Source organism: Camelus bactrianus, chromosome 9, assembly GCF_048773025.1.
Source record: "Camelus bactrianus isolate YW-2024 breed Bactrian camel chromosome 9, ASM4877302v1, whole genome shotgun sequence".
Taxonomy (NCBI): Eukaryota; Metazoa; Chordata; class Mammalia; order Artiodactyla; family Camelidae; genus Camelus; species Camelus bactrianus.
This window is the reverse complement of record NC_133547.1, coordinates 44,573,393-44,589,715: the sequence shown is the minus strand read 5'-3', so window position 1 is coordinate 44,589,715 and position 16,323 is coordinate 44,573,393. Positions and strand designations below refer to the sequence as shown.

Below are 16,323 nucleotides of genomic sequence, written 5' to 3'. Positions count from 1 at the left end.
TGCCCCTCGGCCTTCATGTTACAGCTGGTCTCTGGGATTGCCCCTTGGTGGGTACAGACGCAGCAGGGGTCTTCTTTGCAGGAGTGCAGGTGGGGAGCGGTCCCCTCAGCCCTCAGAAGGCAGGAACACCTGAAGTCACGTCTGTGAGCGGACGGCAGAGGGCATCGGCAGGTTTCTCCACGAAGGGGCTGCCCGCAAGCTGCAGCCACTCACTCTCCGGGGTCACAGGCTGACTGCGGCTGTCCTTCCCTGTTGACTCCAGAGTCACAGAGCCTAGCTTTGATTGTGGCTGGATGTCAAGTGTGAGGAAAGCATTCCAGTGCTGAGTGTTGAGGGGCTGGCTTGCCTTTTTCAAACCTCGGAGTCACTCGGGTACTATGTTTTTAGTTCTTGGTTTTCAGTTGTACCTGAGATTTACAGTAGCTGCAGGACAAACGTGCTGTAGCTCACATTGTTGAGACAAATTCTCCAAAGCATGTTTACAAGAAGTTAACTAGCAGATAATTATTGCCATAGTGTGGATAACTAAACTGAGGAATAAAAGGATTCACCTGAAACCGCAGTTGGCAGGCCTGGATTTCTGGCTTCCAGCCCTGTGCTTTCAGAGGAAAACCCAGAAATCACCCGTGATAGAACTCTCAGGCCCTTTTCTCAAGGAAGAAGAAAAAGAACACTCTGGCCATTTATAAATCACAGAAGTAACAGGTTTCTAGCTAAGAGAGTTACCATGCTTCTGAGTTCCTACCAAAAATGCAGCTTAGGAGTTAGGGGGTGCACTGTGAGTAAATCCTGGGTTCAGTTCCAGTTTTGCCCCTCAATAGCTGTGCAGTCTTAGGTAAACTGCTTAATTCTCTGTGTCTCAGATTCCTCATGAATTCATATTCAGGGTTGATGTGAATATGAGACGATTTAACCAGTGAACGAGCTTGAGGGCAGCCCCTGTTGTACAGTGAGCCCTCAGTCAAAATTAGCCGTTACTAGCGCAGGGAGGGCGGGCTGAGGGGGTCAGCCTGCAGGAGGCACAATTACACGGGAGGGTGGGAGAGGGAAAGATAAAGGAGTGGTTTGGATGCCACGCAGTCAGAATGAGAGACTGGCTGGTAGCACTGAGGCTTCTCAAGCGGCAAGTTTGAGCTCACGCCTGTCACGTGTGCAGTACAGATGCTGCACGAAGCAGCTCAGGCACTGGGAGTTGTTACTCTCAGTGTCGAATGACCCCATGGCTAACACATGTGAAGCTCTTAGAGCAGCGTTGGATAATCACCAGCTGCTGCTGCTACCTGGAGAGGACCCAGGTCCTTACATTCCCCGTTAACTAAGTCCCATCCAATATTCTCAACGCGTATAGAATGATGTGCACCCAGGGCAAGTTGGGAGGAAGGGAAAGTTGCACAGAGGCAGAGAAAAATATTTTTAGATGAAAAACGGTCATTGGCCGGATATGTAAAATCATCTGCTGCCAAAAAGGCTCTGAAATTGATGACCATGCCACTATCCAGTCCCTAAAAGGGGAGCCGTTTTAAAATGAGTTGATGCAGACAAGGCTTCTGGGAGCTCTCCGTCTCCTTTCTGTGTTCAGTGATGCTTCTAGCTTAGGAAGAAGAACCTGAAACATAAGAAACAAGGGATGGAACTGTCAGGGCACTGGCGGTAGCGTGTCACCTGGAGATCACTGGCATTGCTGGGCCCAGCTATTAATGATAAAAATGCAATTTCAAAGTGTTTTCTCCTTTTCAGATCAAGGAAAATAGGACTGGGAAAGCATGGGGGGTTGGAAAATAGGTCATATGCTTGTCAGAAGGCTGCTGTGGGAGCAAGAGGGCTCTACAGAAACCATCTTAGAATTCAAATGTGACCGTCAATGAACATATTCATTCAACAGCTGTGTTTTGGGGGCCAGATCAGAAAAAGGATAAGGTATCCTTGGAAGTTACAAGTGGCTTCGTGGTGTGCAGAGTATTACAACCAGATTTGGAACTGGAATCAGCAGGCCCAAGAAATTTGCCATGTGTAAAATTTCATCTGACTTTCCCTTCAGCTCCAACCAGCAGTGCCCATTTGGCACTGGGCTGAGTCACTTGGCCCCACATGCACACAGAGGCTTGCTGGGGAGAGGGCTCTGGGAATGCTGGGACAGTTTCAGGGTGTTTGCTGCGAGCGCTGCAATTCTGACAGCCCAAGAATGGACTATTATACAAATAAAGGAATTTTCTTGGGGAGCTCTTTTTGGCCAAGGAACAGAGTGAGCTGGTTTGCAGTGGGGAGCATCTCTGTCCTCCTCAGCACCAGGTGTCTTGGTTTACTGTACCCCCACCTCCTCAGGAGTAACCCTCCTTCCTAGATTCCACACTCTCAGGAGCCCTTCTGCAGGGCACACAGCCATGTCCTCACCTGCCTGACTATGAGAGAGCCTAGCCCTGTGGCAGCGTCTTTGGATGCTTGTTGAGAGGTATTCCAGGCATGTACCTCTAAGCAAAGATGGGTGACAGCAGACAGAACTTCAGATTTGATCTGCTCTCTCTTTATCCTCTTATCCAACAAACACTGATCAAGAATTCTGTGTTGTGCCTGGCATTATTCTAAGTAGGGTGAATAAGGTTTGCTTGTGGACTTAACATCTGCAGAGAAAGACATGCATGAGAACCCACAAAGGCACAACATGGAAGAGCAGGCAGGTCAGATCCTGGTGGATTCCCACGTGGCTGGAGTGTGGGATGGATAAGGGTCCCAGCGGGTCTAGTTTCTGGGCTGTGACTCCAAGCAGGATCTGCAGGCTGCATCATGTAGCAAAGGGGAGATAATGAATGTTGTAAGCAGGAAATAAACATGCTAAGGTGGCCCACCCCTGAGACATTCTGTGAGGGAACATTACCAGTGGGGTGGGAATGGGAGCTCCGGGTCTGTGTGTCCTGCCTGGAACCTTCCTGCCTCTGACCCTCGTTAGTAAAACAGAAATGCATATAATACTTGCCTTACTTAGTGGGGATGTTTTGACAAGCCAAGGAGATGATAGAAACTCAAGAGCTTTGAAAAATAAAGAAAATTTTTTTAACGTTAAGGTGTTTGGGCAGTGGGGCCAACAATAGTATTATTTTTAATATAGTATCACTTCTCGTTACCACATCCATTCCCTATGGGTTTTTTTGTTTTGTTTTGTTTTTTCGGGTTTTTTTTTTTTTCTTTTTTTAAAAAAAAAAAAAGGGAAGGAAGTGGCAGAGCCTGCATAGCAGGAAATAAATAAATACCTGTCTCAGGAGCTGGGAGCAGCAGGGCTTCCCTGACCCTGAGAAGGTCCCGAAAGCAGCCTGGGTGGTACAGGAAGCCGAGCAGCCTGGCCCGCTGCCCGCTCTGGCAGAACAGAGTCTGCCCACAAACCACCATCAGCACCAGAGGGTTCCCGGAGGCACCCTGCAGGCCAGCCCCAGGGTTTCCCCGCAGAGGTGGGGCCAGCTCCCCTCCCTCTCCTGAATGGGAGTGGTTTCCAGGTGACTCAGATGAAAAATGCTGAAAATAGCGGCGATTAGCGTTATTCTAAGCAAGTCTAGTGCCAGGCCCCATGTTGTGTTCTAACTTATCTCAGGATCAGAAAAGGAAATACAGAGACGGCTTGGCTTGATTTCCCTCAGAACAAGAACATGACGTTTCTGCCCTTTTCTTTCTCCGTAAGAACGGCTGTTCCTGTGGCTTGACTTGGGAACTAAGTGAAATTACTACCACATTAAGGCTGCTGTTACTGTTACAGAGGAGGGTGGGGTGATGGTGATGAGCTGGCTTTAGGGGCATATGGGTGTTTTATCCCAGTTCTATGATCTTGGGCAAATCACTTAACCTTTTGGGGGCCCGGTTCCTCTGTCTAAAAAATAGAGATAATAATGGTACCTGCTTCATGAAGATTAAACTAACAAATCTGTACTAGGTGGTTAGAACAGTGACTGGAAAAAATTAGCCCTTAATAAATGCAGCCAATGTGATATTGATAACATTATTTGGTGTATATTACCTTATTACCTCCACTTACTGGCTAATTGGCTGTTTTCTCGTAGCTTAACAACCTTGCCCATGTCCAGGGTATATGCAATTGCCCTCTACAGTTTATAATTCACACAAAATCTTACTGCCTTACTGCTGTGTCCTCCCCTCCTCTCCTTAACCAGAAGCCCCCCTCTTCTGTCCCCGCTTCCCTGCTTCCCCATCTGTGCCTGGGCAGATCATCCATCCCCTTTCCCTTCCAGACACTTTGTCCTCACAGATGGAGACAGCCACTAATTTCAGAGTGTCACGAGAGGCCACAGGGCTCCTGAGGCGTGGGTTTGAATCCCAGCTCTGACACTGGCTGCTTACCGCCCTGGGCTCAATTCCATCAACTTCATGTGGATGGTACTAACACCCACTTTATAGGGCTGGTGGAAATCTGAAAGGTTATGTGCCTGGCATGTAGGAACAGATGTGGTTTCCAATCCTTGCTGGTTGTGTGACCCTGAGCAGGGCTTCCCCTCTCTAAGCATGGGCTTTCTTTGTTCCCTGGGGATCATAGTAAGCCCCTCCCCCTCAGGATCCTTGTGCAGGTTAAGTCAGGTGTATGAAGCACTCAGCAAGCATTCCACAAGGGTTACCATTATAGCATTAACAACCAAACGCTCTGCTGGGTGGGAGCCCTGGGGCAGTGGCTAGCGCTGGTGTTCAGGGAAAGAGCAGACCCAGAGTGGTCAGTGTCTTCTCTGGTCTCTTCCCTGCAGGGCTCTATGTGCTGGTTGGAGCAGGGGCCCTGATGATGGCCGTGGGCTTTTTCGGGTGCTGCGGAGCCATGCGAGAGTCGCAGTGTGTTCTTGGATCTGTAAGTGGGACATGGCGGGAGGGACTTGGTTTTAAGGGAGCTGGACGACTGGCCTCCAGCGCCAGCCAGCTCCTCAGACCCACTGGGACTAGAACTCACTCCCTTTCCCTGAGTCTTGCTTTCTCTGTCTCTTGCATAAGAATAATATTATCTTTGTCCCTATCTCAATGGAAAGTGGGAAAAAAAATTAGGTCATTAGTTACGAAGATGTCTGGGAGGAAAATGCCTGATAATGTTTCACAGTGAAGGAGGCAGCTGCAAGATCCTTACAGCCAAGGAAGTGCCGTTACCTGCAAGAAAAGCGTCGCTGTTTGAGATCTGTAACTTGACCAAGCACCCCTATTCTGGTTTATTTTAACAAGCAGCCTCTGTTTAAAAGAGAAAAGAAAAGAAAAGAAAAAAGAAATAATTTCAGTCAAATGTTATACACCCAGGGCCAGTATGACCAAAGGAAGAAGAGGGGCGGGAAGAAAGGTTTTGTGTTTCTCCATGAGGAGTCGGGAACGGCAGTTTTATCAGCCAGCCTCTCCTTGCTCACTGCCGTCTTTGCTGTTTTAACTGTGGCTGCTTCTTTTGATCTTTTGCTGTGTAAGTTTCCCAAGTTTTCCATTCTTTCTCTTTCCCCTCTTGGGGAGCATCTCATGTCTTATTTATCACTGAACTTAGTTTGATCAGAGCAGACCCAAGAGACCAGAACAGAAATCCGTCTAGAAGGACACCCTTCACCTCCACCCTCTTTCACCTCAGAGAAGCCTGCCAGATCACGCAGCCTCAGCTCACACCCTCCCCAAACCCAGGCCCCACCAGTCACACTCCGTCTCCTAGTCCTATTTTATATCTTTATAGAACCTCTTTTGTTCATCAAGTATTCACTGAACGTACGGACCCCAGGCACAGTTCTAGGAAGTGGGATTTCTATATCACTATCTGAAATTATCTTACCCACTTTTTTATTGCTTGCTTACTTATCATAGCTTCCCCTTTCTGCTGTGAGGTCCATGGTCGCAGAAACACTGAGATCTTATCTCTTTCACCACTGCATACCCAGCACCATGGGCAGTACCTGGCTCATAGCAAATGCTTGGTAAACAATTGCTGAATGAATTAATGAGTGAATGAATGAGTGAACAAACTGCAAGCAGCCTAAGGGGCCAAACGCTTCCTGCTAGAGCCGTTCAGACTAATAACCTTGCCCAATGTTTTGCAAATGGAACTAGAATCAAAGAGGTTAAATAAACTGAAAAGGTATTGAATTAATGAAGTTTGTATTTTCTCTTCTCTACAGTTTTTCACCTGCCTGCTGGTGATATTCGCTGCTGAAGTAACCACTGGAGTATTTGCTTTTATAGGCAAGGAAGTAGTAAGTAAATATTACTTAAAGTTGCTTTTTAATAATGGTTAAAGTGTACTCTTTATGGCAAAGCATATGAGAATATTGATACCCACAAAGATATGACAAAACCGAATAACCCCGTCAAGTATCATTTACATAGAGCTTTTTAACCTAGAAGTATGGTGTGCAGTTGAGCACATGTGTGTATGCGTGTCCATGCATTTATGTGCACACCTATTTCTGGGGAAATAGTTCATAGCTTTCATTAGATTTATAAAGGGATCTATGGGGTTTTTTGTTTTTAAAAAAAGTATCTCTAATTTAAAATGATCACGTTTGGAATGTGGTGGGAGTTGGACTGCAAACATGAGAGAGAAGGATGGGGAAGAACACAAATTCTCTTCCTTTATTAGCCTGCCCTTCATCCTTAGGGTTTGGCCTGGACAGAGGCCAGGTCCTCCTCAAAGACTACAGCCTGCCCCCTGGGCACTGGTGAAGCCAGTTTGTTTGGATTTGTGCTCAAACTGTAGGTGTGCAGAACAGGTGATCAGGAGAACCCACAGAGGAAGTGGCCTTTTTAGCTTTAAACACACAGTAGGAAAAAAAAAGGAGTGAAATGGAAAAGGAGGAAGAATGGAATCTTAAGTTTACTGTATTTCACATAAATTCGTGTCTTATCAATATTGTGTTTATGAACTTATTTTAGATTTTTTAAATGTTAAACATGTATAATAAGTAAATATCACCCTCTTTGGAATTTTTCTAAAGTAGCTGTTACGCTTGTAGGTTAGAGGAATTGGATCTTATGACTTCTTGAGATTCTATGGATTTGGAGTTACGTGCTGCTGAATATAGTTGAATGATGAAACAGTTTTCCTTGGTCATGAACACCTTTTAAACCATGCCATGAAAAGAGCCGAGTACTTGTAACCAGTGCAGTCCCAGGCATACATGGGTTCCTTCCCTGGCTGTACATCAAAATCACCTGGATGGTGTCCAGGAATCTGGGCTTCAGGGACTGCTGATGTTAATTCAGGTCTGTTCATTCAGTGGTGGAGAACCTCCACCACTTTAAGAAACCTTCCTTCCTATAAGAAATTATTCTTGGTTAGTCTATCCTTCCATTTCAAAAGCATCTTAGAAACTCCAGAATCTATAATCTGTTTCATATATGCAGAATTGTCTTAAAATACAGATAAACATATAGAAAGGCCATATTTTTGAAGGGTAGGGAAGAGGGGCTTTTTCTTGATGAAAGGAGAACATTTGAAACTTCACACTCATGTCCCCTCATTTTCCTGCTTGTTTGTTTGTTTGTTTGTTTTCAGGCTGTTCGACATGTTCAGACCATGTATGAAGAGGCTTATAACGATTACCTTAGAGACAGGGAAAAGGGAAATGGAACTCTCATTACCTTCCACTCAACAGTAAGTGACATTACTTCTTCCTTAAAGTCACATCTTCTAAAGATTATGCATGAGTCAGTTTCTCTCTAATGACCTGGATTAAAAATAAGAATAAACTGAGTGAGGTCAAGCAGCAGCGCTGTATTTCAGCCCTTGTGGGCGCCACGACTTGCATTAAGTGTAGAACCTAGAAGAGAAAGAGGCCTGACTCAGAGCAGACAAGTGGAAGTCACGACATGAGCCCCAAAAGACAAAAGAGCACAAACAAGAAACTGAGAAAGCAGCCCAGGTAAACATCAGGTTCTTTTAAGGGTTGCCTTGTGGTGTAACGGAAACAACTGTGACCTTCAAGTCAGAAAAGCTTATCTCTAGCTGCAGCTCTGCCATGGAACAGCTTTGGGACCTGGAGCAAGTTCCTTGCCTCCCTGATCCTCACTCAGCCCCCTCATTTGTAAAATGAAGGGGCACGTAAGACAGGCATGCTCCTTTTCTCCTGCAACGTGCTCTGAGAACGTGCTGTCACTGCAGTGCTCCCAGCTACAGGCAGTTCATCAGGGAGCGCTTCCAGGGGAGATGGGCCAGGCCAGAGTCATCCTGACTTCTCAACCACTGTGATAAGGAGAAGTAGCTCTGAACTCCTAGCCAAGGGTTTTCAGGTAGCCCAGTTCCTGTCTGTCACACGTCTGTCCTGGAAGGTGCCAAACATTTATCCCAGATGCCAAACATTTATCCCATTCCACCTGAGCTGCCCCAAGGATGTCAAGCAGCACACAGGTTTCTTCATCTTTGAAGAGCCCGAAGGCAGACCACCTGTTGGCTGGCCAGTCTTCAAGCTCCGGTCTTTTAGTCCGTGGGCTTTACTGTGGCTAGTCTCCTCTTTGTCCCCAGTTAATGAGCCCTTCCTGAGCTCATTATAAAACTTCAGCTACTCAGCAAGGCTCAAGAAAGAATGTAAAACCCACCCAATTCCTGTCTAAAACCCAGCAGTTTACACAGACACCGTCAGCGAGCTTCTTGCCTTGCTTAGGGTGCCTTGAGTCCCTTCCTATCATAAAACTTGGGCGATTTTGGTGAAGTCATTTTCTTGTTCTGCCAGCACAACTGTGTGACTCTTCACTCTCTCTCCAGAATGGCTGTTTGGGTTGCAGTGATGGGCCTCAGAGCTGCCTTGCAGCCTCAGCACCCCTTGTCCTTAGCAGAGATACCCAGATTCGTAGCTGCTGCTTCTCCCTCCTGTGTCCTAAAAGTTCTTTTCTGCCTCTCTAGTTTCAGTGCTGTGGAAAAGAAAGCTCTGAACAGGTCCAACTCACTTGCCCAAAGGAGCTCCTAGGACACAAGGTAAGCCTCTCCACCGGGTTCTATCCTGCTTGTGTGTAAGATGGCTCTTGCCCTTGGGCGGAAGGTGTGGTTGTAGAAGACCCTCTGCCAGGGGCTTCTGCGCCTCAGCTTTATTCTATGTAGAATAAGCGAAGCAACGCTGAGCCCCAGTCTCCTGGCTCCCTGGGGAATAATGGTGTGCCAACTTGCCAGTCACGATGTAGATACAATGGCATTAATTAACCACACCAGGGCCAGAGGGCTGCATGCCAAGAATGTTGCCCCACAACCCCTCCATGGGTGTCATGGCACTGATAAGTGCTTCTTTTATTAAGTTCTGCATGTCGGGCACTATGCCAGGTTCTGAAAACCCTAAAGTGAAAAACACGGTCCCTGCCTCAGTGGCCTCACAGACTATTCACGGGAGACAGTGCTGTGCCTGAAGTCTGCACAGAGTATAGTGGAGATACAGTGGAGTTAGGGAAGCTTGACAGAGGATGGGATCCCTGAGCTGAGTTTTGACAAAAGAAGGTCATTCCAGGCCCAGAAAGCAGCAGGAACAGCAGCATGGCAGTATTAAACTCCAGGACAGCTGGAAAGGAGGGAGTCCAGAGGGAATAGTTAGAGGCATTTTTGGAGAGGCAGGTAAAGGCATGATTTTACACCTGGAAGTTTGGGGAAGCTGTTGCTTTTAGCAGAGGATTAAAATAATCTGTTTTGCATTGTAGAAGGAGCACTCAGGCTGCTGGGTGTGGAAGGCAGGACAGAAGGGTGGAGTCAATGGAGGGAGGCCGCTTAGGTGGCATTTGTAGTCACCCTGGGCAGAGAGGATGAGGGGCTAAAAGCAAGTCACAAACAGTGGGGAGGGAGAGAAAGCGACAGATTCAGAGATGTCGAGGGGTGGAATCAGCAGGCCTGGGCGACTGATAGGGTGTGAGTGGGAGGTGTAAGGCAGGAAGCCGGGACTTCGGGCAGAGCGGGTAGGTAGAAGCTCTACTTGCTGAGGGAGGTGACTATAGGGAAACGAGCAAAAGACAGCTTCAGTTTCGGTCAAGTTTGCACTTTAGGTGCCTGTGGGGCTTACAGGTAACCTGAGCTGAAGACATGGGAGTAGGAATCCCAGCATATAGGTGGTAGCTGAAGCTTAGGAGCGGATGGGAACAGCCAGGGGAAGAATGTAGAGTAAGGAAGGAGGTGGGCTAAAATGCTGTCATTTAAGGAGTAAGCTGAGGACAAGAAGCCAGAACTAGACTGTGAAGGAGGAGTCAGAGTCAGGGAGAGTCCAAAGCCAGTGGCTCCTGGGAAGGAGATGATTTGTCCATAAAGTCAAATGCTGAGAAGAGGACAAGGAAATGAAGGCTGGAAGTAAAGGTTTGGATTTGGTGCTTAGAAGATTCTTAGGACGTTTGCCATGCAATTTCGATGAAGCAGTTGGAAAGGCACAGGAACAATGTGGGAAATGAGAGAAACATGAGAATGTGGGGACAATGATAAGAAGAAAACATGTCTTCTTGTCTCCATACCTACCACACCGTTCCCATGACTGATGCGGGTAGATGCTCAAGAAATATTTGTTGAGTGAATGAATGGTGAATGAATGAAGTATGATAGGAGATGTTGTTAGCTAGATATGAGCAGAGAAAGGGGGACACAGACCAAATGGCAGGAATTGGGCAGAAAGGAAGGGCACAGGCCAAATGCAGGAAACCACACATCATGTAAGCAGCAGGGATCCTTGGGTAGAGAAAGAAAAGCAGGAACCTTGGGGCTGATAAGGGATCATGCCTTTTGGAATGACAAGTGGCCTGGAGAAGAACAAAGAAAGGTGAGAAAAGGCAGGAATTTCTAGTGTCCGAATGTAACATTTTGCTCATTATGCCCTCGTTTCAATAAAATCACCCTTGCAGATCAGAAGTGCCCATCATGCACCGACGCCATGACACTTCCGATCCAGACTAAATAAGGACAAAAATCCCTCCTCCCTTTGGGAAGGTGGAGTTGGGATGATAATCAGGGAATACGACCCCAAACCCTTCCCTCCCCAATAAATATTCCACCCATTCATTTTTACACCCTATGTAACTAACTTGCCAAAGAAACTCAGGGCAGCTGCTCACCTGAGCCTGCCCGCTCTCCCCTGAGAGTGTACTATCCACCCTTTAATAAATCCTCACTTTACCTTTTTTAACCTCTAAGTCTTGTCTCTGAATTCTTTCTTGGATGGGACAAGAACCTGGAACACCGGCTGCATCTATCGGCAACAATGTGAGGACAGTGGTGGGAGTTTCATCTAGCTTAAGTGGATATCAGAGACAGCTGACTAGTGACAAGTAAAAAGACCTGAGTAGCCTAAGGACAAAATTGGGTTGAGATAACACCTCTGTACTTAAGAGGACCAAACAGAAGCTGGAGAAGCTAATTACCATTACAAGTGATCTGTTCTGCCACCTGTCCAGTTTGCCCCCATCCATGAATGTTCTCTGAACCTGCCCTGCACAGGTCTCCATGGAGCCCAGATGAAAGAATAGGGCCACGCAGCCCAGCCACCATAGAAGAGAACAGTCTTCTAGCTCCCGACACTCGGCTTTCCTTTGTTAAATTTGAACCTGTACAGATTTTATAGCTTCTTACTAAGTGATGCATACCTTACATAGTAAATTGGACCAAGTATGTAGAAAGTCTTTTAAACTATACAGGACAACCCAAAAGCAAGGGGCTATTATTTGGAGGATATTTTACTTATTTTTTATTTGCTGAAAGTAGGAAAAGGCTCCAAATTTTTAAATGCCTCAGGTCCCAGAATAGCTTCCTCCAGCTAGGTTTCAGGGCTTTGAAGCAGCCATTGGCCTAAATAGGAAAATTCCACCAAAAGGAGAGGATTATAATTTTTTCCCAAACTACATTTTGCTTCAGATTTATCAGAATGATATCTAGGAGGAATGGTTTAAATATGAGCAGAAGCTGACATGGGTTAACTCTCACAGGATGCTCTGTAGGGAAGAAAAGGGTTGGATTTGGGTGGTAATTCACATGTACCATCAGATGTTACTCCTCACTTTTTCTTTTCCAAAACAGAACTGCATTGAAGAAATTGAGACCATAATCAGTGTTAAGCTCCAGCTCATCGGAATTGTTGGTATTGGAATTGCAGGTCTTACGGTGAGAAAGTTCCAGAGTGTAACTTCTTCACCCTCTAAGAAGGCTTGAACCTTTGTATCTTATTTCTCTTCAAGTGTGATATGGCACTATCTTAAAGGAGAGATTTCTCATAAAAGACAAAGATGTTTGTTGACAGGACATCCAAGAACAAAGCTAACTAGCTACATCAATACTTAGCTCTACAAACTATGATAAATTTCAATTTTAAACTAATTATGACTTTGAGTTTATCATTGCAATAACTTCCCATTTTAAGGCCACCAAGCTTATACTAGACAAGTGATTTTTAATTCTGGGTCTTTTACTTGTTAGAAATTTAAAATAACATACCAGGTTAACCTCTCTCACCTGTGACTTGCAGAGGCGGCACAACGCAAGGATTAATAGTGCGAGCTCTGGCATCACGCTGTCTGGATTCAGCTCCAAGCTCCACTACTTAGAAGCCCCGGGATCATGGGGAAGTTTCTTAATTTCTCTACACCCCAGTTCCCTCATCTGTAAAATGGGGGTTTTAATGTACCAACTTCACAAGATTGTTGCAAAAATTAAGTGGGATAATACATATAAAGTATTCTTAGGAATTAATTCATATGAAGTGTCTGAAACATAGCACTCAATAAATGCTAGCTCTGTATATAATCTGAGTGTTCCCAAACCCAGAACCCAAGCAAAAGGAATAGCATAAAAATGTGAAGCATAGTGTGTCCACACACCTGCAGATGGCTCCATACTTCTAAAGTACAAAAGAAGAGTGTGCAAGAGTTGATGGGGAAGAAGGCTATGGTAGGAGAAGCAAGAGGTGACACTGGAAAGGGTTGTGAGAGTCCACATAATTGAGGTCTTTTGTGTGTGTGCCCTTTTGAGAGGTTGGGCTTCATTTTTAATGTAGAGGGGAGCCACCCAGGTTTTTGAAAGGAACTGTAGTGTAGTGTGGAGGTAAAGTTGGAGGGGAGCAAGACTGGAGTCAGGTAGGCCGGTAAAGAGGTGATTTCCATTGTCCAGGGGGCGAGTGATAATAGCTAATGCTAAGGTAGTACTTACCCTCAACTCCTCCTGTGTAGATTAATTCATGGCCTAAGTTGAGGCGGAAGCAATGGGAATTGTGAGGAAATCAATGAATTGGCAGTTCTCAGGAGACATCTTTCCTCCTTTCTGTATCTAGAGCACAGAGGGGTGGGGCAGTGGATGAAAAGGACCTCCCAATCCAGGGACTTCTCTCAGGCCCTCCCCACCTGCCCTGGGGCTAGCCCAACGGTCATTCTGCGGCTTCCCAGGGACAGTTCTGAGGAGGAGGATTTGAAAAATTTCTGCATAACAGAGCTATCAAATAGAGCCTCCCAATAATTCCGCAGTCTCAAGAAATGAGCATTGTAGAAGTGGTCACCCCTGACTCAGGACAGTGGCAGGATAAGGCTGAAAAAGTTTCTTTCTGAGGAGATCCAACCAGGATGAAGTAGGGGTTGCATCCAACCTTACAACCATGAAAAGGGGACATGACCTCTGTTGGCCATCTCGAATCAGCACCCGAGTTTCTTCTCTAATTCTTTTCTTTGTACGGTAAGAGTTGCACAGTATAATCAGTTAACAAAATGTCCATTAGGTGTCTCCCCTGCCACACACTGGTACTGAGCTCTCTCAGCCAGAAGCTTGGAGCCCTGCTTCTGGCTGTTCCCTTACTTAAATCTACTCTTTCCCTTCCAAAATAACTGACAGTACATGCCTTTTAAAATTCAGCATTTACAGAGCCTAGTCTGATGTAGGATGGGGTTGAAGAGAGAGCACAAGAGTTATGGTACTGATTTCTTTAAACAAACACTGACAGTAGTTTATGAACATTGCACCTATAGAGAGCGTAGCACAGGCCCTGCAAAATTGCAGGGGAAATGCCTGAGGACGAGAAGGATCTTTTGGCATGCTTCTGTTCAAACCATTTAAAGTGGTCATTAATCAATTGCCAAGTATTTGCCTTCTCAAAGAAGTATCCAAGAGGTAGATGTCAGTAATACCATAGCTCAAACACCTCAGCTTATGCTTTGGTAAAACTACTGAGTTAAATAATGAAGTATCATTTGCACTTAAAAATGGATCAGGAATGGAGAGATGCTCTACTTTTTAAAATGTGGTCACTGTTGCAAAAATTCCAACAATAGAAAACTATTTAGACCACAAGTGTATTTAAACAGCTAGTGGTTATGAAGATATTTTCCAAAGTAAATATATAAATGAGATCTGGAATTAACCTGAAATGTAAAATTCCAAAACTAATAGGGTATTAGTCTTTTATAATTATAAAGAACTGTTTATAAGCTAGAAATAGAGCCCTTTTCTTAAAATAGAGCCTTGTTATTTTTTAACAATAATAAAATAGGAATGTATTTTAAGCAAAGTTAATGGAATTCTTTAACCAGTAGCCATAATTAAGTAGCATATATAAAAGTGCCATTTATAACCAGTAATTATTGGTTATAATTATTTGTTAATATGAGTTAGATATCCAAGCAGTTTGCTGAACTTTTTTTTCCCTCCAATTTTCATCATCTGAAAGTCATTAACAAGTGGTTCCTTCTGTTTCAGATCTTTGGCATGATATTCAGCATGGTCCTTTGCTGTGCGATACGAAATTCACGAGATGTGATATGAAGCTACTTCTACGTGAAAATTGCAACCTAGAGCATACAAATGTCACAGGAGCTGTCTCCTGGCTCATTTTAATATTCAAAGGACATTAGGATCTAAAATAATTTGCTGTTAATTGTACATTTGCACATGTATGAATGTTTGGCTTGTTACTGGTTTACCCCCTTGAGTGAATGCCTATGTACGTTGACTGAGCGCATATTCATGTGTGATCTGCGTGTTTCTGGTATATGCATTGTACATAATGAAATCTGTTTGCAAGGAATTCCTGATTCTTGTTATGTGAGAGAAACAACCTATTTAACTCAGAAAAATATAAAAAAACTTTGATAAACTTAAAAAACTTGGTTACTTAGAAAAAATGATAATGGGTCAGTTTCTTAGACTCTAGCCATAGGAAGTTCGATACGGAGAATTCAGGGATTTCTAGTTAACAGAAGCAATAAGCTACAGGAATTGAGAGATCATGGTGCAATGTTAAAAGTGACTGTGTTTGGGTTAGGTGTAAGGGTTTCCTGGCATTTTTTTATATATGTACTCTCCCCAGAACAGTAAACCACATTTAGAACTAAACACATCTATAAAACTAAATATAGCATGGAAAATCTAATTTGAATAAGTCATACTTTCCTAGTATTTAAAAACAAAAAACCTCGCTCTGGAAAGAGTGTCACACAGACAATCATGTGCCCTATAAAACTGAGTGTTTTTAAGACTAAAAAAAAAAATTTTAAGAAATTTTTAAGGAAATATTTTTGTTCATATATAAAGACATTTAAATATCTCTTTATTGCTTTCTTTTTCTGACTCTGCTCTGAACTACTGCAACCCTCACATCCACAAAAGGGCTTTTATATCAAAACTTCTGTGTTTCTCCAGATGTAAGCATAAAAGACTAAAAGCAAGAAATCTGGCAGTTGCAAATTGTGGGATAGAGAATTTTTACTGGCATTGTATCTTTGAAATACCTCATAACTTGAGTTTACATATTTTCCTAATTTGGGGGGGGGCAGTTCTTATTTATTCACCTAGAGAATTCTTTTTTACAGATTAAGAATTACAGTTTTTGCCACTTAATATATTATATCATGAGCATCCTTGGCCAAACTAAAATAAAGAAAAACATTCTCTCCTAGTTTTGTGCACACAACAGAGACAAGCTAAGGAAACAAAAATACACGTACACACACAACAGAAATATGTTCTTTTTTGTGCAAGTTTCCTATAAAAATAAAATGTTCATGTTCTTTATGGTCTTGATGCTTCATTTTAGGTTATGTAATTCCAAATTTACAATCTAAATTGACATATCTGTCCATTTTTAACAACTTGGTTCATTTAGTAAATCACGGAGCTTTTTTAAAATTACATTTTAAACGGCCACACAAAAGTGAAAGTATGGGAGACTTTGGAAACCCTCAAGTAAGTTTGTACTCATGTGAGAACACAAGTCTTGGGGTTTGAACTAAAGGAAAGTGTGCACTCCCAAGGAAGTTTTACAAAATATTTTGCTGGGAAGACTGAACCATTTGAAATAATCTTACTCCCACAGAGAACCACATTTCTCCTGCCGCACTCGCTACTACTACTAACTCTGGAGAAAGCTTTCCTGAAAAAAAAAAAACAAAGTCAGATTG

At 44.1% G+C, this 16,323-nt stretch overlaps 1 protein-coding gene across 1 annotated transcript in view; it reads left to right on the top strand.

The window, feature by feature from the left end:
- TSPAN2 (tetraspanin 2) overlaps positions 1 to 15,937 on the top strand; it is a 38,009-nt gene extending 22,072 nt beyond the window's left edge. The window contains exons 3-8 of the mRNA XM_074370246.1: positions 4,737 to 4,834; positions 6,120 to 6,194; positions 7,496 to 7,594; positions 8,840 to 8,911; positions 11,966 to 12,049; positions 14,624 to 15,937. Coding sequence (XP_074226347.1) covers positions 4,737 to 4,834; positions 6,120 to 6,194; positions 7,496 to 7,594; positions 8,840 to 8,911; positions 11,966 to 12,049; positions 14,624 to 14,689 — 494 coding nt within the window. The 3' untranslated portion in view covers positions 14,690 to 15,937. The remainder of the gene's footprint in view (positions 1 to 4,736; positions 4,835 to 6,119; positions 6,195 to 7,495; positions 7,595 to 8,839; positions 8,912 to 11,965; positions 12,050 to 14,623) is intronic.
- The last annotated feature ends 386 nt before the right edge of the window (positions 15,938 to 16,323 follow it).